The 20,902-nt window shown below is 36.2% G+C and overlaps 3 protein-coding genes across 4 annotated transcripts; all 3 read left to right on the forward strand.

The window, feature by feature from the left end:
- The first annotated feature begins 667 nt into the window (after positions 1-667).
- LOC147539747 (RING/FYVE/PHD zinc finger superfamily protein) lies at positions 668-4,281 on the forward strand. 2 transcript variants are annotated; one of them, XM_086642301.1, is made up of 7 exons: positions 668-1,048; positions 1,281-1,479; positions 1,551-1,636; positions 1,777-1,923; positions 2,406-2,529; positions 3,074-3,360; positions 3,990-4,281. In XM_086642301.1, exons 2-7 carry the CDS (start codon positions 1,302-1,304, stop codon positions 4,080-4,082), a joined length of 915 nt encoding a protein of 304 aa, XP_086498427.1. In that variant the 5' UTR covers positions 668-1,048; positions 1,281-1,301; the 3' UTR covers positions 4,083-4,281. The 2 variants fall into 2 exon arrangements, with proteins under 2 accessions (XP_086498427.1, XP_086498428.1); XM_086642302.1 differs by having other exon boundaries at positions 855-1,048; positions 1,289-1,479.
- A 2,359-nt stretch (positions 4,282-6,640) lies between these two features.
- On the forward strand, positions 6,641-8,932 carry LOC147539748 (putative histone H2A variant 3). The gene is made up of 2 exons (XM_086643489.1): positions 6,641-6,835; positions 8,422-8,932. The coding sequence occupies exons 1-2, from the start codon at positions 6,737-6,739 to the stop codon at positions 8,716-8,718; spliced, it is 396 nt and encodes a 131-aa protein (XP_086499615.1). The 5' UTR covers positions 6,641-6,736; the 3' UTR covers positions 8,719-8,932.
- Positions 8,933-9,798: 866 nt separating this feature from the next.
- LOC147539749 (DNAse I-like superfamily protein) lies at positions 9,799-20,169 on the forward strand. The gene is made up of 16 exons (XM_086640376.1): positions 9,799-10,228; positions 10,319-10,433; positions 10,531-10,963; positions 11,381-11,547; positions 14,035-14,100; positions 14,662-14,714; positions 15,428-15,509; positions 15,631-15,680; positions 16,204-16,285; positions 16,715-16,807; positions 16,944-16,976; positions 17,065-17,168; positions 17,257-18,304; positions 18,805-18,893; positions 19,077-19,164; positions 19,892-20,169. Exons 2-16 carry the CDS (start codon positions 10,338-10,340, stop codon positions 19,958-19,960), a joined length of 2,553 nt encoding a protein of 850 aa, XP_086496502.1. The 5' UTR covers positions 9,799-10,228; positions 10,319-10,337; the 3' UTR covers positions 19,961-20,169.
- Positions 20,170-20,902: the final 733 nt, after the last annotated feature.

The following is a 20,902-nucleotide window of genomic DNA, read 5'->3' on the forward strand; positions in this document are numbered from 1 at the left end:
CTTATGTTTCCAAAATAAGTTAACATCCATGGAAGACTATATTTTCTTAATTGGGAGTTTTCAAAATTCTTTTAAACTCAATACGCCAGATACTCAACCTCAACCAACAACCAGAAAAGTCGCCCTCAACTGGGATCCTGCAAGAAGTTCATTTCTATATAAGTAGATGCCTCCTGTAAATCTATTCAGGAAAAAGTAGGAATAGGTTTAAGTTTACATAACTCTACTTACCAATTTATGGCAGTAAAGATTATTCTCAGTAGAGCCTCATCTAGTGAAGACGCGGTGCACGAGCAATCCTTGAAGTTCCTATGGGCAATTAGCTGCAATGTCGCAAACCTTAAAGTCATGAGCCCCTGCTACAAAACAATATTCAAAGTTTTAATCAAGACATCAAACCAGATTCAATGGGGAACTCAATCAACTCCGAACCAAATTTTACCATACAAAGATCACTTGCATTAAATATGACATGAATAAATCACGAATAAATTCGTTAATTGAATAAGCACTATGACAACTAAATTGCCACCATCAAAGACATCTTGAGTTCTAAAAGTCATATAAAGACTGTTACGGCTAACTTAGAAGCATGAAAGTCTATTCTCACTTAAACTTTATTAACACTTAACAAGTCGATAAATGATGGTTTCCACCTCCATCGAATATCGAACATATGACAGAATTGATGCACAACCTACTAACTAAACATTTGTTGACGTATAATTTCGTTTTGATCAATAATAAAAACACCCCTTTTCATAAAAAAAATAAAAATAAAAAAATGCCCACATGCAATGACACTACTTCCTCATGATCTATATAAATCAATGCGGCATGTAATCCTTATCTAGAAAAAGATAGTAGGACCCCGCTCATGCGAATCTGTATTCCTTGTTAAAAAAAAATACACATTTCTTCATTCCTCTGTTTTCTCTTCTTCTTCTTCTCAGTTGCCACGACCAACTAATCTACACCTTTATCTTTCTTAATTCATTTTTTTTTCCATTTCTAGGGTTTCACCGTCAACCAATCCTTTAACTTTCAGGTAAATTTACCCTATATTATTATCTTCTCTTATCTTTAAATAATCTTAAATTTTGTCTCAAATTCATTTTCTTTATCTTCGAACCAACAATTTGTTCCTGAATCGAAATACAATTAGATATTTTATGATGATTATGAGAAAAGATAGTTTATTTTGGTTAATGATCTTTGATTTTCATGATATGTTTAGTGATTGTGTATTTGCTTTTGATTGGTTCGTTGATTTTGTTTAGGGTTTTAGTTTTGTTGCTATAATGAAGGGGGAAGTACAATTAGAACCAATAGGAGTAGATCAACAGAATCCACCGAGTGATTCTGATCCTTTGCTCGAGAATCAATCAAATTCGTTTGAGATCAAAGATGAAGATGAAGATATTGAAGCTGATTCTGCTTCTTGTTGTCGCATTTGCCTTGAATATGAGGGCGAACCAGGTACTTTTATTATACTTTCTCTCTTGATTGATGGTGATCGAAAACCTAAAATGTTATTGTTTCTAGTATAGGTGATGAGTTGATTTCTCCATGCATGTGTAAAGGCACACAACAATTTGTTCATCGTTCATGTCTTGATCATTGGCGCTCAGTCAAGGCAAATTTTCTTAAACCTTTGAGCTTTTTCTATAATCATGTCAAGAACACCTGCTAATTAATCTTATATTGGTTTTTCTATTGAGCTAATAGTGATGTTTACTTGATGTGTGATTATTGGGTGGTTCTTGTAATATTTAGGAAGGATTTGCGTTTTCACATTGCACTACTTGCAAGGCACAATTCCATCTTCGAGTCGAATTGTTAGAGGATTACTCATGGCGTAAGATAAAATTCAGAATTTTTGTGGCCAGAGATGTTCTACTTGTGTTCCTTGCTGTTCAAACTGTAAGTCTTTTAATCTGTTTATAATCAGTCTCTTAATCTCATTTATCACAAATTGAATAGAAATTGTTATTATCATAGTATGCGAAAGTATATCTTTCTTTGTTTTCTTTTGCCTTGGTGTAACCATAAACAAAAGTTTATTGAATAAAAGTAGCAAATGGAAGTGTTCTTGACGAGGATAACCAGTAATGGATAACTTTCTTGTAGTATTCACTAAATTAGTAAATTGTAAAGATTAAAGAGGTTGTCTATACCAAGAATCTTTCCAATTATTTTGAAGTAAACATTGATCTCCATAATAGGCATAGGAGTCCCATGTTATGTTTTCAGCTCGGTATATTGGACCCATACGAACCTTGAAAGATTCCAGCCGAAGTTACTTTATAAAGTTGCGTAGTAAATTTTTTGCCTTTCTTAGAAGTGATTAATTTAGGATTATACTAGCCATAAGTAGAACTAAAATGTCTACATACATTTTCCAGGCAATAAGCGTAATGGGCGGTTTTGCATATTTCATGGATAAAAACGGAAACTTCAGAAATTCATTCAGTGATGGATGGGACCGTATATTGTCAAAACATCCAATTCCCTTCTACTACTGCATAGGTATGCTCTCGCAACGATTCTCTCATTATTCATTCTTGTCCCTGAATCTTGTGCTTTTGGCCCTCGTTTCCCCTAATGTTCTTGTCTGACTAGTGTTAAAGCAATCTCGCGTCGTCAGATTTTATTATCATGGTGACATTATTTATAGCTTTTACCGAATTATGGTCAGCAATATCAACCATTTAGACATTCAACTTTGTTAATTGAAAATGAAGAATCACAGTGGACAAGTTAAGAGTTCAAGACAAGTTTGAAGTATCTTTATATGATAATATCATTCGCCACCATGCAGGGATGTAGTTCTTAGAAATGTACAAACTGAAATTCATACCAAAATTTAACCATTTGGATTATCAAAATATCTGTTATCATCTTTACAACTGAGCACAAACACTTTTTTAGTTGGAAATGGAGACGGGGTATCCCCTGATCAGGTTCACATATTGTCCCTTATCTTGGCGCAAACGCTCACCAAATCGGGCTCATGGTCAAGTCCAGGTCTAAGTATTGTGTGGTTTATGTACGTAATATATCAATGGTGCAGGTGTATTAGCTTTCTTTGTTATGGTGGGATTTTTTGGGCTGATAATACATTGCTCCTCCTTCAACAATAACGAGCCATGTGTGTCTGGATGCCGGAATTGCTGTTATGGATGGGGCATCTTGGATTGCTTTCCAGCATCAATGGAAGCATGTTTTGCTCTAGTGATTATTTTTGTCATCATATTTGCCATCCTCGGGATTGCATATGGTTTTCTTGCTGCGACCATGGCTATTCAAAGGATCTGGCAAAGGCACTACCATATTCTCACAAAGAGGGAACTAACTAAGGTAAGACACCAAGAGTTTCCGTCTTGTCACGAAAATGGCTGGTTTTTCGAACTGCAGCCTGATTCCACCTGTATCATTATGAGGTCTAAATTTCACCGAGTAAGAAACTGATGGAGATCCGCATAACCTCAGACAACCTTCAGGTTTAAATGATGAGGTCACCTGACGCGCTCAGGCTGGGGCTTGGCCTGAGGCCCTAGTTCAATGATCGCCACACACCTAGGGTTTCAGTGCAACCTTTTTTTTGCATAAATTTCAGTGCAACCTGATACCCATATACTAGAATGATCTTCAGGTTTACCGATGAGGTCATCCCACAGGTTGGACTTAGGAACAGGATCAGGCCCTGTTCTCTGAGCGCCACATACCTATCTATGGTTTCAGTGCAGCCTGATACCCTTCTATATCACAGGTTTATGTTCAGCCGCTGTTCACTGATCATCAGATACCTAGGATTGTAGTCCATCAGTCCAGCATGATACTCGCCTAAAACTTTCTACACTTCAATCACTCTATTTGCCTTCACAAATTGTATTTACTTTTACTACTGAGTCTGTTAGTCATAAGATTTCTTAATATTGAGCCTAACAAGTGCTGAGTTTTTTCTTATTTACCGAAACATTTTGCAGGAGTACGTAGTGGAGGATCTTCGTGGGAATTACACACCACCAAAACTGGATACCGAACATGAAGAGCGATTGAAAACCCTCAAGCTGTTATAGGAAGCTTGCAATGGTAAATTCAAAAGCTCCCTCCGTTTTGGATCCCGAAAGTATTGGATTATGAAAATTTTTAGCAGAGGTTCCAAACAAATTTGTGAATAAGGTTTGTAATGGAGTTTTTCTTGCTTACTTGAAACAAATAGTGTCTTTCCACTTGTTTTTTTTATACAACTGCTATAATAAATTTCAGATTTCTAAACTTCCATGGTGTACTCGACAAATTTGGAACTATCAAGATGGTTTTATTGGCCTTGTTATACTAAACTAGCATGACAAGTATTTAACTAGGAAAGGATAGGCTTTTATATATTGCAGGTTTTCTGTACTCTAAAACTGTGTTGTTCCGACTATTATCTTGTCTATACCACATAATGAAAACCCACATCACACCTTTATGTAGTGGTGGCTGTAGACCCCCCTGACGTGTCGTGGCGAGTGAAACAGCACAACATGGGCTGGTCACGCAAGGGACCTTTCGTCCCCGTCTGTGAAGCAACAAGTAAAAGTTATGATTCTAACCAACACTAATTGTAATTAAACAAATTTGAAAAACTAATTAAAAATCAATAAAAAAAAATAAAGGGAAAAGAAAAACATAAGTTGAAACTTAAAAAATGGGGGAGAGACACCGTCGTGTGGGAATCACAACAAGAATAAAGTTGTTTCTCGGAGATGGTTGTGTCGTGCTAATGGGAATAATAACAAAAAAAAAATAAGTTGTCGTGTGGGAATCACAACAAAAATAAAGTTGTTTCTCGGAGATGGGCGTGTCGTGCTAATGGGAATAATAACAACAAAAATTAAGTTGTTTCCCGTCTGGACTGGGGTGTTGTGATTATTTCAAATACACTTATTTTTGTTTCGGACAAAGTTCATCCTCAGATATATTGTTGAATTAGAGCCCCTAATAATGTTGAATTAGAGCATTTCCGATGTCAGACTGAAATTGTAAAACTTAGAGTGCTACATAAGATTATTTTAGAATTTTTCTTTAAAAATTATTTGCACTGCAAAATTGATATTGAATTATTAAAATGATGTGACGACCTATATTTTAGAGATTCTTAAGAGAATACATTTTTAAAGTAAAAACCCCACTAGGAGATAGTCCCAGTAGGGGTTACCTCTTCAATCATTAAAATTCATGGAGAAGTTCTATAGGAAATGCTCAAACATGTTGCTAATGTGTTTTTTATCTAAAACTTGGTCAAAACAAGTTGAACAATTTGTGGTCAGAGGTAGGGGTGGGTAGTGATGGGTACGGGCATCTACAGACACTTGAAACACCGGGACAGGCAGGTGGGGCTCCAAATTTCAGTGGTCGTTAGGCTAAGCGGGTTAATTGGGCAGATTTTGAAATTTTCCTTGTTCATTGCCCGCCCAATTTCATTAAGAAGCTCGGGTAATTCGAGTATGGTTGGGGATAGCAGATGCGCCCATGACTTGAAAAAATTAACTTCTTCCTCTCCACTTATAAAGTTTCCAAACACCGTTCCTAATTTTAAAGAGACAATGTAAAAAACTAGAAGTTACCTATGTTGTTCCTTTTGGAAATTCAATCCGACATTAAAAACTAAAGAAGAAATCTCATGAGATTGTGATAATATAAACTTATCCCACTCCTTACCTCTCAAAGCAAGCACTACTTCACTAACTCACTAGGAATTCACTTGGGACATTGTAAAGCAATGCATTAGGTTTGGATGATTGCCCTAAAAACAATATTTTACCATCTCAACTAGGCCCAGCCTCATAGCTTGTTGTGTTTCATCAACCCAAAAAGTTGATGTAATTTGGTTGGGTATTATTCAGTGACGCTAAGTGTGTGGGCGTGTGTGCGGGTAGAAGTTTTATCCCATGTCCGTCTACCAAAACTTGGCATGTGGGGCAGTTTGTGCCCGAGACGGGTGTGACCGTCCATGATCTCGTTGGGCTCGGGTGTCCGTAGGCGGGTTCGGGCCATGGGCATAATTCCCACCCATAGTCAGAGGCAACTAATGCCCAAATTTGAAGGTGTTTGTCACCCACCTTGTCCTTTTGTCTTCTCCCGACAAAGAGTCGACGACCGGAGTTCATCCGGCAACTCTGATCGGCGACTTCTTCTTATTCTTCTTCTCTCTTTAAACTGTCCAACGAAAGAGAGTTTAGAGAGAGAAGAGAAAAGGAGGAGAAAGAAGAAAAAAAAAGTTGAAGTCGCCGACCAAGTTTTGTCGGAGAAGAGAAGAAAAACAAGAAGAAACAATTTTTTTTTGTTTTAAATTTATGAAGGTCGTTGAGCAAAGTCTGCTAGCCGGCGACAACCTAACGTCGTCAATTGCGTTGTACGGTCAAATATTGACTAAGACATTGTCTCATATACACACATTGTCATTAACCATTTTCGAGATTGCCTTTAGCAAGCTTGCTTTTAGCAACTTTGGGCATTCGCTCCAAAATCTCCTAATTCACAAGGTTGCACTTAGTTACCACATGTGTGGTTCGTACAAAGACGAATAGTGGGCTTGGGCCATTGTCACAATGCTAAAGGCAAGAAAGGGCAGAATCCCCCGCCCGACTATTTACGTCTCTCTATCTCTCATCTCATTCGCTCTAAAACTCGCCATCAGAGTTCTTCGTTAATCCAAAAGATCTTTAGTCTGTCTTTAGAGGAAAAGATGTCGGGAAAAGGGGCGAAAGGTCTGATTACAGGGAAAGCAAACAAGGATAAGGAGAAGAAGAAATCCGTATCTCGTTCTTCTCGAGCCGGTCTCCAGGTTCCTTTATTCTCTCACTGATTTCTTTCAATTTTAACTTGATTTCGATTTTGATTTCATGGGTTCTTATCTTTCGTTCTGATCTATAATGGGTTTCATCAGTTTATCGGATTTTTCAACTTTTTTTTCTTGAGAAAAAATCTCTTACGATTCGATCAGATTGATTGATTATACATGATAGAGTACAATTCAATTTCCATGACCATCAGCTCTTAATTCATTGAAGAAGATGTTGATCTATTAAGATGTTTGAATTGTTAACTATTTTAATGAGAATTGGGTTGGAAATCTTTATGAGATTAGTTGGGAATTTTTTGTTGGATTTCATAATTTTCCTTGGGGAACTTCTTTTGTTTGGTTTTGGAATAGAAAGAATCATTGATATGAAACAGTTCATGCATAATACAAATTATTTAGCATCTCAAGCGAATACAAGCATTGTGAATTCACACTCTTAGTTGTTCAAAATCTTTGTTTGTAGACATAGTTGATCTTTATCGATCAGAGAAAGCGTAAACTGAAACAGTTCTTTGATCTAGAGTTGTTGTATAATTTCTATCTTCTGCTCCCTGAACCAAGATCAATCAATTGCTTTAGGGTTTATATATGTGTTTTAGATGTTTGACAGATACCCATTGTGTTGCTTCATATTGTCTTTAAAACCCATATTTTAGTTTATCTGGTCGTATTCTCTCATTATGATTAGTAGCTAGTGGAATTGTTGTTGAAACTTGAAGCCATTGATGACTGATGTGTTTCTCTGTCATGTTTTTTTCGTATGACCAACAGACCAAGAGATAATATATGCAGTACAGTAGTCAAGTAGAAAAACTATGTTACTTTTTTACGTAATTGATATTATATTCTTGACAAAGAAATATTTTACTCCCTCTATGCGCACACGCCTCGAGGCGCCGCCTTGCCTTGTGAGAGCAAACCTCCTCGAGGCATAAAACATATTTTAAACAATGTGGCGGGGCTAATAAAGATAGAAGTCAAGGATGTGATTCACAAAAAAAAATTGTGGTAAAAGTGAATATATACTCGAGAGTATTAGTGAGTAGTGTCACCTTTAGACGTTTAGAACTAAATTGACAATCCAACAAAGTCACCAGCTATGTTCTTGAGTGGCCTATAATTTCTATATTCGTATGTTTCTTTTCTACATTATTTTCAAGAATGAGATCCGTTTCGCTGTACGGATACTTCACTGTCTTTGTAATTTTGGTTTTGGTCCTATCTGGATTTTTCTAACATGTATATCTACAAGTACATTTGCTTCGATATATGACTGGAATCGACATTGAGCTATTTCCAATGGTTGTGAACTTAAATCTTCTGTAAGATACTCGGATTGCTATTTCTTACTTATGTCTTAATGTCATTCCGCTAGACTAAGTAGAAGCTAGTTTGAAGGATATCTTAATGAGTTTTTCTTATTATGGTTTATTCTTTTTGTATTATACAACTGGTTTGACAAATTTAGTCAGTGATTGTTATCTTAAAAAGTTTGTGGTTATGACTAGCTACTATCTTCTTCCGTGCCTCTTCTCTCTCTGCAAGTAATCCATTTGAATTTGTTGCAGTTTCCGGTAGGTCGTATCCACCGTCATCTGAAGTCCCGAATTGCAGCAAATGGAAGAGTTGGAGCCACTGCAGCTGTTTACTCTGCAGCAATATTGGAGTATCTAACTGCAGAAGTGTTAGAACTTGCAGGAAACGCTAGTAAGGATCTTAAAGTAAAACGAATTACACCTAGACATTTACAGCTTGCTATTCGAGGAGATGAAGAACTTGATACATTAATCAAAGGAACAATAGCTGGTGGTGGTGTGATTCCTCATATTCATAAATCACTCATCAACAAATCCAACAAGGAATAATCTCTTGTTTAATTTTCTCATGCACTTGATAAAACCATGCAATTTTTCCTTTCATCTTGTTTTAGCTGTACATTTTCAGACTTTCATTAAGACTTTTTTGGTCATTAGAGACTTGTAGTACTCCTCCTTTCTTCATCTTCATAAAAGAAATTTCATTCAGACCAGAGACATATTTGAGCTTTTCGTAAGTATTAATGGAGGTTATTTCTGATAATTGTCTGGTAGTTGTGATCACCCATTCTTTGAAATTGTTCATTTTTCTACTTCTCTTGGGAGTCATTTTTTTAGATAATTTGTGATAATGTACTCAGTTTTGTCTTGCCTAACTGCCTTTTTATCTTCGAACTGAAGGAAAAGATTTCCAACTATCTGCTCTCCTCTCTCATCTCTCTATCTCTCTCTCTCTCTTTTTCCTCTCTCACCCCCTCTCTACTCTGACAAGAGGTCCAAAGTCATTTTTTCTGACCAAAATACCCGTTCGCTTGTGAAATCCCATGCGTTCCCATAGTGCATTATGATTATTTATAATTTTTTTTTTCTTTGAGCAAATCTTTTTTTATAATCTATTATGGATGATCATAATGCACAATGACAGAATCATATTTTGTTCTTCAACTTCAATACAAAATAATTTTTCTTCCTAAGTTATTATTCATGTTTTTCATCATAATGCGTTATGAAGACAACACAATATAGTTGTTCTTTTTTTATTAGACTTCACCAAAATAATTTTGTCCTCTGTTTGACAAGTTCCCAATGTTTTGATTATCCATTAGAGATGATATTTATAATTCGTTCATCACTAATGTCATTTTCGCAAGATATAGGTCGAATTGATAAAGAAAACAAGTATATCAGCATCAAAACCTTCGTTTGACGAATCCACTTTTCATTTATAGTGTTATATATTTTTGGAAGACTCTTTTAGTATATAGGTTCACAAATTTTTGTTTTGATCCTAATCAAAGTGATTTTTTTTTCTTTAGAGTTTTATTTTTGTGTGTGAAAATCCTTTATTTTTTATAACACATATTGAACTATCACGCTACTTAAATAATTTATCGTAAGACTTTGTTTCCCGTCATGTCATTTTTTCTGGGAATCTCCTCCCCATTTCCTAGCCATGTGATGAACTTGTAGGCTAATCCTACCCTGTAGGTACAGTAAGCGCCAATATTAATAGGTTGCAGTTCTGTGTAATAAGCCAAACATTATAAATCGACGCCTAAGCCTGCCTAGACCACGATTTCATCCAAATCTGCAGATATAGTCGATCGACTAGGGAAGACGACTTAGTTGATCAAATCTCTATAATTGCTAAGTACAATTATAATATATAAATCGATGAAATCTGACTGGTGCCGATGAGTCAGCAATGATATCTCGCATGCGAGTTAATCCCCAGTCGCCTCCTTTTTTGGATGACATCCGACTAGTCCCGATGACATCCCACTAGTCCCGAGACGGACAGACTTGTTATGGAAACTCCACGCTCTGCAATGGTTTAACGGTGAGGAAGCAGAAGAACCCTAGATGGCTAGATTGAGTAAACTAAAATATGAATAGAAAACCTCACGTCTTTTTTAATGTTCTGGTATAGAATCAGTCTCAAGTAAGGAATGAGGTTCGCCTCTTCTTCTTCATCATCACTCCAATGTCTATTTGCTGCTGCTACTACTACTACTGAAACAAAAATGTCTTCTTTCCGTCCTTATGTATGAAATCTTAACTTTCTCTGTAGTTTTTCAATCTCCCATAACTTTTATTATCTGAGAAACCCTAAAAGTCAGCTGTTTTTTTTTGTTATTGCAGTCACGAGGAGGTCGAAATCCTTATGGGCGAGGATTTTGCAATCGTCCGAGAGACAATGGAGAACCGTTCGTTAGTGGGGATTCGCATCTGAGATCAGTAAATGATGCAAATTATGGATTCAGGCAGGGATATGGAGGGGATTTCAGTAATCCTGGTCGGTTTCAGGATCAACGTTACGGCCCTCCTCCCAATTTCCGGCAACCACCTCCCAATTTCAGGCAACCACCTCCCAATTTCCAGCAGCCACCTCCCCATTTCCGGCAATCACCTCCCAATTTCCGGCAACCACCTCCCCATTTCCGGCAACCACCTCCCCAGTTCCGGCAACCACCTCCCCATTTCCGGCAACCACCTCCATTTCATCAACCACGGCCCAAACCTTGGGACTACAGGAATTGGGAGTCCGCATTGTCGCAACCGCCATCTCATTGTGGTACTCTCTCTCTCTCTCAATAGAAGTAGTATTGTTATAGAAGAAGGAAAGTTTACATTTTTAAGTTATCAAGTTCTAAGTTTTTGGTATATTAGACTAAGAAAACAAAATTACTACTCACAAGAGGGATATATTATCCAATACCTCTAATTCATGAAAATCATTAGAAGTAATAATGATCTTTTATAGCTTATGAAATCAGAGTGTCGAGGCAATTTAGTTTGTTGGGGGTTTGAAACGAAAAGCTACAAATGTTTAGTTTTTTTTTTTCGATGAGATATACAAATGTTTAGTTATATACTGGTTCTTATGTTTTTGTTAGTTATTCAGGATTTTATGATGCTAGTTTACCAATCTTATGCTTATATGCATCATTCAAAAGGTTGGCCTTTATTTTGTTTGGCATTGTGGTTACAGAGCGGTTTGTGGTTCTCTCATACAACATACTCGCTAACTACCTAGCTCTAGATCACCGAAGAGAGCTTTATTATCACATACCTCCTTACATTTTGGACTGGGAATGGCGAAGGAGAAAGATAGTTTTTGAACTTGGATTATGGTCTGCTGACATCATTTGTCTTCAGGTATTCATACGATTCCGTTTAGAAATCATGTTTTATCACAGATAATAGCTTTCAGGTTGGTTCCTTGTGATGGTTTAATAGTAAATGTACTTTTTATTTTTACTTTTTTATTAGTTAGGCATCTTACTTTGATAAATAGACTTTTTAAAATGTGTGTATCGTCGTCTTGGGTAATTGAACTTAATTATCTGGTTTCACCTCAACCTCATACAACCATTTGATTCTCTTGTTTGGTGAAGTTTATAATTGTTTAATTCATATTTCCTCATATTTTCTTGAGTATTACATATTTTTGTGAATAAGAAATTTTATGAATGTCTCGAGGGAAGTGATATCTTTATACTTTCTCAAGCGGGATCTTTTTGTCAAGGTTAATCGAATCTATCTTCACGAGATGTAGGACAAGAAAGGGGAAAGAGAAGTGAAGAAGAAAATAATGGCAACTAGATCCTAGCAACGTTACGTAATGGCAACTAAATCCGGAAGAAGTTTTTAAAAGAAGATTAACTGACAATGAACATGACACTATAATTTTCAGATTATAAAACAACTCAATGACATGCAAACTAGAATAGTAGAGATGGAAACTCGAACCCACCGTCTTGCTGAACATTTTGAAGCTGCGCGAAAAGATGAGCAAGTTGGAAAAATGAAGAGAAAGCTCAAGAAAATCAGAATTTATTTGATTATGGTGCTTGTGACTCTGATGACCTAGAAAAACTAGATTCCATTTATCTGTTATTAGACTCATCACCACATCTCTAAAAGTGGAAAAAGAAGAGATTGAAGACATTGTTGATCATCAAAGTATTTCAATCGAGGGGGTGTCATCAAAGATATTGGATCATATGGAGGGGACGATCACTTGCATGGATTAGAGATGACGAGTTCAAAGGATTCGACCAAGACTTGTATGAGAAGTTCTATGCATTTAAGTCGCCTGGGTCGAGTTTTCTCAAGCTCAAGAGAATTGATAGAGATGAATGGCAACAACTGTTAAAGCTATATGGGAGACGTCAATATAAGGATTCTGAGGGCCAAATTTTGATTTGGCATGTCCTAGATGAATGGCCCACTTAGTCTTGAATAATGTGGGTCTGACTCTGATCCACATGGGTCTTTGTGAAAATTCTACTAGATGGTCAAATGTCTTTAATGACTTTAATGTTTGTAATGTCTTTTATGATGTCTCTTAGAATCTTGATAATTCAGAACTTCAAAGCTCTAGAAGTAAATCTAGTATGGGATGTCATGAGCTAGTTATGGCTATAGGTTGTGTTCCTGCTATTTAAGGAGAAAGTTTTTTTTTAAGCAGCTATTCAAGCTATCTATATTTGTATGCTGCAAATATACCCATAGGTGTGATGCCTAAGGGCTCCAGGAGTGATTCCTAGCTTTTACTAGTGTGGTACTAGTGGACATCTATCTTAAAGTACAGTTATTTTCTTCTTCAGTTCCCTTTCCCCATTCTTGTCCTACATTAAGGAGTCTATCATTTGTTTGTCTTTTATCGGCAATTGACTAGTTATATACTTGATATACTGACATCACAAAGATTTTATATAATTCCTATCTCATAATTTCCTTGTTCTCTAACAAGGAAATTATATACTTGATATTTGTTACCTCTAACAAGAAAGATGCTAATTCTTTGACTGCTACGAGTATTCCGATGAGGAAATTAGTTGTGATCTTGGTTTGAAAAGAACGGTTGGGAAATTGAGGAAATGGCTACTCTTCTTTAGATATTAAATGGCATCTCACCTTCAATGGTAGAGGATAAGAGAATCCGAATCCTGGCTACAGACAAAGGGTTCAGTTAAATTGTGCTACAAACCCCTTTCTAGCCGGGGTGCACCTTTGATGGAGATTCGAGTAAAAGTACCACTAAAGGTGAATTTCTTTGTTTGGACAGTCTATCTTAAGAAAATTCCAACTATAGACAACTTAAAGAAACGTGGAGGTACTTGGGTGAACCGTTGCATTCGACGCAAGAAGCAGGAGGAATCGGTAAATCAACTACTTTTAAAAATTAAAATGTGAGGACGCTTGGGCTTTATGGAACTTTTTTGTTAATGCAACTAACACTAAGTAGACGACTCTAACATCGGTGAGAGACTTAATTTGGTCGCCGGGGGCTACTATTATTCCTCAGAATCATAAGAAACTACAGTTATTACTTCCCCACGCAATTTTGTAGAGCGTTTGGAAAGCTAGAAACTGGGCTACCTTCAAAAGGGAAAGGGATAACTTCGATCGACGACCATATTAAGCTTTCTATCCTATCTCTTTTGTTCTTCTAGGCCAAATGTAAAAATAGGCATCTTAATCTTTCTTTTAGGGATTTTACTTTGTAGTTGGAAGCTACCTTTGATTCTATGTGGCAATCAAATGATTATAGCCTCAATACTCTTGTAAATTTCTTTCTTTGTTTAATATAATTCTTATTCTTCAAAAAACAAAAAATTTCCTTGGTCGCACTTTCAGGAGGTTGATAAATTCCAAGACTTGGAGAATGAGCTAAAGCTACATGGCTATGATGGTATTTGGAAGGTTTGTTTAATGCTTCTTTGAATAGTGTACAATATTCTTATTCGCAAAGTTGAAGTTTGTTATTTGAAGAATAGATTCTATACATAGTAGCTGATTCACCTAAGACCTAGCACTAGTTTAAAACTCCTAAAACCTTTGCTTTACTAGGCTGGAACTTGAGCAGATCTGGCCGTTGAAGTTTCCTACGTCAGTTAGCGGAAGTAATTGAGACGGTATTGAGTGTATTAAGTAATTGGGACTTCAGACTTTCAACAAAACCTAAAAATAAAGTAAAATAATTTCTTTTAATATGCAACATAACTTGACCAATATATCGTCCTCTTTTTTGTCATTTTATCATTCTTTAAGTTCTCTGAAAATTCTTCCGAGTTCATATATTTCGGGAGCCTGTAGGTTGTACCTAAAATACACACGGATCACCAAATTGCATATTTAGTGTAGAAACAGTAAGGTGTAGATGCTGATTATTTCTCTGTTTCCCATTTTTCATTTTAATTTTTAAGTACTTGACCCGAAAACAATGAGTTATTATGTTGGTGGGGAAAAAATCGTGAGTTGCAGATGCGTACAGGAAAACCAGTTGATGGATGTGCAATATTTTGGCGAAGAACTAGGTAAAATGTCTTTGCTTCTAAATTATTGCGAACCCCTTCAATTAGAAAACTCTTGGCTGACCCTGGTTCGAATGTTATTATAGTATCATAACGTGAACCTAATAATTTGATCGAATTTGATTTCTTGATACTATGTTATTGGATTCATTATATGTGCTTTTTGATTCTTGAGACAAAAATATCTGTGCATGTATTGTTATGTTATATATGATACTCATGCTCATACTATAATAGTAATTAGTAAGTGCTAATTACTAAATCTTTTTCTCTTAAATAATAATTGCTTGATTAATAATAGTCTTTACTAAATAATTGCCTGTGCTTGTCATGTTATACAAGTGTTTTATGTTTATCTGATAAATCATGTCTAGTTTGAGTAGAATCGGAAGGAGAAGCATTAAAATATGTTCAATAGGGAAAGTGATTGTTCTTTCATATGCTAGTCATTGCAAATTATTTCTCGGCTACTGCTGGTGTTAGTTTGTGGTTTTACTAGGTAATCAGAAATATTTGTAATAGACAGAAAACCGCCTCTATTCTATTATAAACACATCTGTGTTCCTTCAAGATTCATGGTGCAATCTTGCAGCATGGGTATGTGGCTTACCGGATGAACATTGAATCTAAACTTTCTTTAGTCAATTATCAGAGTGGTTCTATATGTGAAAAGAAATTTGCAGTGAACTAATTCTGTCTTCAATGTTGGTTATTAGATTCAAGTTGCGGCATGAAGAACATATTGAATACAGAAACCTTGGACTTCGTGATAATGTTGCTCAGATTTGTGTTTTTGAGGTATAAATACTTTAAAATCCACAGGCTGCAGGAATTATATGTAATAAGTTTGATTTCTTTGTTTTCTTTGGTGGAATTATTTTGTTCGGATTAACCTGGTGGTTTTCCTTTCATTTGCCAGTCAATGCATCAAAAACCTGCTGACAATATAACTGAATCTCATCCTACAAGGTAAAATCCTTACTTCTTATACTTCCTATGTGGTGACATTTTTTAAGGCTTCTACTCCTAAGATACTTCCTTCTTGTATGCTATCCTAGAATTATGAAGCCGTAGAACAGTGCATATGATTTTATGTGTCTACAAGTGACAAGTATACACAATTGTTGTTACCTCAAAATCGACCCTCTCGTGCCTTAATATTTTATTTTACCTGCTTTCCTTAAAAACCAAGTTGTAACTTGGAACGGGTGCGAAATGACGAACGACGAAAGTAGGCCAATTAGATTCAAATCTGATGGATCAAATAGACATCTCTATTTTCGATACTGTCACCAGTATATGTACATGTAATTGTTATTTAATCACTTTGTACTTCTTGTTTTTCTGTAACATGTATTTTTCTCCGGAATCCTCGATAATTTTTTTTTACGTTTTGGTATGTTTACGTTTAGCAGTCTATGTTGCGTATATGCATTTACCAAACGTTCACATGCTATATTGTCACGAAACCTTAAGAAGTTTTAATTTGCAGTTCAGGCGATGCTAATCAAGTCGTCATATGCAACATCCACGTGCTTTACAACCCTAAAAGAGGAGAGATCAAGCTGGGTCAGGTAAAGAAAATTTGCAATATAAATTTCGTACCCATAGATTGTATACTCTGTAATTATATTTTGAACGATGAATGAATTGTTTATCCATCTCGTTTGTTCACTTTTTCCGAAACAATGTTCTTGCACTGTCTGTGTTCTTCTTCTATCCCACCTCTCTCCTTAGTTGGCGGCAATCAAGTCTCCAATTTCGGCGAATAACATCGGAGGCATGTGCCTATATATTTTTGCTACTTCAAAAGCTGTTAAATCGATAGACAAGATGTGCTAACTCTTGATGACATTTCGATAGTCCCTGATGTTATTTCATTTCCTCGTCCGAAATATTAAATTTTTGTTGTTTTCTTAGAAATGCTGTTCTTTGAGAGTTTCTACTCTTTTAGCTTATAGAAATAATGTCAATTTATCTATGTCCATTGTTCGTATAAACAGGTCAGAGAGCTTTTAAACAGGGCTCATACTATTTCTAAGCTTTGGAATGATGCTCCAGTTGTTCTGTGTGGGGACTTCAATTGTACCCCTAAGGTATACCAGCTAAAGTTTACTTTAAATTGTCAAGAGTGACACTTAGATTATAATCGATTCTGCGATTAAGCATTACTAGTCTTTGTTAAATTTTTGTATATAACCATTGTTTCTATCTGTTATTTGCTGTGATCAGAGTCCATTGTACAACTTCATATTGGAACAGAAGGTATTCTTTTCTTAAACTTACATTTTTTTGCCGATGCTTGTAACTTAACTGCTATATGCAAATGTTGAAGTATCATCGTATTTTGTAGTTAAATTTGGATGGACTTGCTAGAGATCAGATATCTGGACAATCTTCTGCTGAGATAAAAATAACAAGACCATATACTTCTAATCCTGGACAAGGTTTTCAGAGGTAAGACCTTTTCTTCGAACTCTTCTATTCTTGTACTGTCATTCTGCCCATGAAAATCGACTACTAAAAGTTTTTAAAACTGGTTTAGGGCTCAATCTCCTGATAACTCAGTTGGAACATCTATACTCATTGATGATAAGGATGATATGAAGCAAAATCACATACTGAAGATGCATAATCAACCCCATCCAGATATAGAGAACTCGTCTCCGGCAGAAAACTTGGCCCAGACTCGGACTACTAACGAGATACTACCCCACCCAGATATAGAGAACTTGTCTTTGACAGAAAACTTGGCCCAGACTACTAACGAGATACTTGATGAACCTCAGAAATCTCAATCAAATGGGCGACATGATAATGAGAACATAATAGTTTCCGAGGCAACAAGAGTAGAAAATGAAGAAATAATTGATGGTTCCAGTATTCCATTTCGACAAATAAGAGAAAGTCCGACTGTGTGTTACAAGGAAAGTGCACGTGCTCTTTATCTTGAGAATGATATGGTTCAAGAATTTACACCTCTTGATGGAGAAAAAACGAATCTTGAATCTCAAGAGAAAGAATCCTCCTATGAGGGTAATGTCTACTGTGCTGAAGCTGCTGATGTTGTCCCAGTCACGATTGCGAAGGAAGAGATAGAGAATCCCTCGACTTCCTATCTAAGTAGAGATGGGGTCAATATCTCAGGTTCATCTACTTGTGCCCGCCTAACAGTGGATCAAAAGCTGGGTAATTTGTCACTTGATCAGCAAGGTGAAGTTATACCAGAAGAAGGAGATTTAGGTCAAGATCATCGAAGTACATTTTCATCCGACAGATGCAGTGCTGAAGATGTCACTGTAATTCATGTTAGGGGATGTGATGACAATTTTTTAGAACCTGAGTCTGCAAACTCAGCCTCAGACCAATCCTTGGTGGAATGTACGACAATACAGGACTCTGAGTTGCCTCCACCTATTGGAGAAGATGATGAGTTGTCTCCATCCACAGAACTTGAGCCTGCAAAAATGGAGAGGTATGTTTACGATCCGTCTCTTTGGACTCCAATGGAGATAGAAACAGCAAGCGGGAATGCAGATAGCACGCTTCTTGAACATCCTTTGATGTTAAAAAGCACATATGCAGAAGTTGAGGTTGGTCATCTAGAAACTGATAGTTACTGTCTTTCTATTCCTCCATTTTAAGGTGTTATGTTCTTCGGCTTTACTTCGATGTAGCACAAGGCTGAATACCAGCCATATTGTCACTAATTTAGGCACACCCAGGACTACGAAGGCCAATACCACATGGTTGATCCTTGGCATGGGCCTGCTCTAGACCATCCAAATGCTTCTCCAACCGACTACCTTAGGTGCTGACTCGCCCTAAAGGTATAGGTGATATGAGGTGATTGTACGTTTCTACCTCATCATCTTAGTTTTCCTAAGCAAAGTGGGAGTGTGGGACTAAGTGAAATGCACATGAGCCTTCCAGCTCGCATCACACAAATATCAAATTAAGGGTGTTACAACTTGTAATTTTGGCAAATTTCATCTAGCTAATCTAGATCTCATTCAAAATTGATGGTGAATCGGTAACTTGGTTTCATAAAGAAATATCATCAGTTCTTATACTAATCGGGACTCATTTTCAGGATTATTCTGGGACAAGGGATCCAGAAAGCAAGGAACCCCAAGTAACCAGTTACAACAGGCGATTTTTGGGGACGGTTGACTACATATGGTATGTATTATGTAATGTGTGATCATTCTTCAGACAAGGTTACTTCATAATCACTTAAAGAAATACAAAATGGGTATCTACTTTTGAGGTTTTCTGGCATGCCCATTCGCATATCAAAATTGAATAGTAGCTAATTACCTTATTCATGGGGTTCACTCTAAATGAACTTTAATCTACATGCAGGTGTTCAGAAGGTCTTCAGACTGTCAAAGTGCTTGATACATTACCAAAACAGGCTCTTCGACAATGGACCACTGGATTTCCCACAAAGGTATGGGTAGAATTTTTCCTTGGTTTAAACCATTTTTAGCTATAGACAAATTGGCCAAAACTCCCTGGCAACAATTAATTTGGTAAAAAAGTATATATCAATTTTGTTAAGGTTGCAGCTCCGTATGTAGGGTTTGTATGGTTTGCATAAGAAGCCCAACGCCGAAAAATATTGGAAGTCCTTTTAACCAAGAAAAACAGAAAATTGGATATTCGGCTTAATTTCTTGTTTAGATACACTTTCAAATTCGATTTAGTGCATTTGCTTACTCCTTGTTCTCCTTCTCTTTTCTTTTTTTGTGGTGAGGATCATCGCTCGTACTATGTAATCGCATTACGTCATGTAGCATAGTTACGTCATTGGGATGAAATAATCACATAAACTGTCATCCAAACTATATGAAACATTCATAACTCGGTGAAACCTTAGATACCTAATTCTTAAAGGCGATAATAACTACTTTTTTCCCTACAAATCGGGTAGGATGGATTTGATAATGGATGTCTATTGGCATTCCAGCCTAACTTCCCTTTGGTCTTTAGCATCTGAATTGGTGTTGGTTGCACTTTTCAATTTATTCTACTTCTTTTATCATGAAAAATAGGATATCTTATTTTCTTGTTCTGCCAGAAATATTTAACACTTGTATAATAATGTGTTATTTGCATAATATCTAACACCCATATATATTAATTTCTGTTGGTTCAAATGTATTTTCATGTTACAGAAGTGGGGAAGTGATCATATCGCATTGGCTTCTCAATTAGCATTCAATAAAGACATTGATCGGTCGTAAGCCAATAATGTAAATTGTTGATCAAGTTGATTACATGTAAATTGGAATAAACCAAAAAAAAAATTTGAGTAGTTTTTTAGCTGAACCCTGCTTAACTATGAAATGTTTATTAGTCTCTTTTGCTTGTATAAGAGAATTTTGACGAATTACGAATGTGTTTGACTGCAAATTTTATGGGGAATGAAATTTTTCGGTAGTCAAATTCAAAATTTTAGTGTGTGGATGCGTAGAGGGGTGGATGTCATGTTACATATTCAATTTTTGAATTAATAGGACTTAAGGGTAATATGGGAATGCAAATAATTCTATTTCGGGGTTGGATGGATTTACAAAGAAATTTGATTGAAAAGTAGGAGTTAAAAAGAAAATTTGAGGTACCAATTAGATAACTATAAAGATAGCAGGGGCAAAAATAAATTAGAAATTTTGGAAAAACACTTTATAAGTAGTAATGACTCTTCCTTCAAAGACAAACTTTTTTTTTTTTTTTGTTGAGGCCCTCAAGACAAATTTGAGAGAGGCGCCTTTAACACTAAAACAAGGCACCTTTAAAACTTCTCATAATAAAACATCCAAGAAAACCTAAAAAAGAAAATAAGATAGTGAAATTCGAACCATGACATGTCGTGTGAACAACAAGTGACTGAACCACTGAGGCAACTACAACTTTGCAACATAACTTAGCAATCACACTTATTTTATCTAAATATGATCCTGAAATTTTAGTTCGGAGTCGTGGGTGCACGCGCCCCTACGTGCGCGTGGCTACGCCCCTGTCTGCAAGCCTGATATAAAACGTAGTTGATGAATAATACAATATATAGGTAAAGGGGGTTGAAATACACATTCAACCTCTCTTGTTATTAGAAGCACCCCTCATTCAATAAAAAGGTATTTTTCAAAAAAGAAAAACACAAATAAAAGGGAAAGTGTTTTGACAAC

This window comes from Eschscholzia californica, unplaced genomic scaffold (assembly GCF_041429995.1).
Source record: "Eschscholzia californica isolate CP2 unplaced genomic scaffold, dmEscCali1.0.p SCAF_5, whole genome shotgun sequence".
Taxonomy (NCBI): Eukaryota; Viridiplantae; Streptophyta; class Magnoliopsida; order Ranunculales; family Papaveraceae; genus Eschscholzia; species Eschscholzia californica.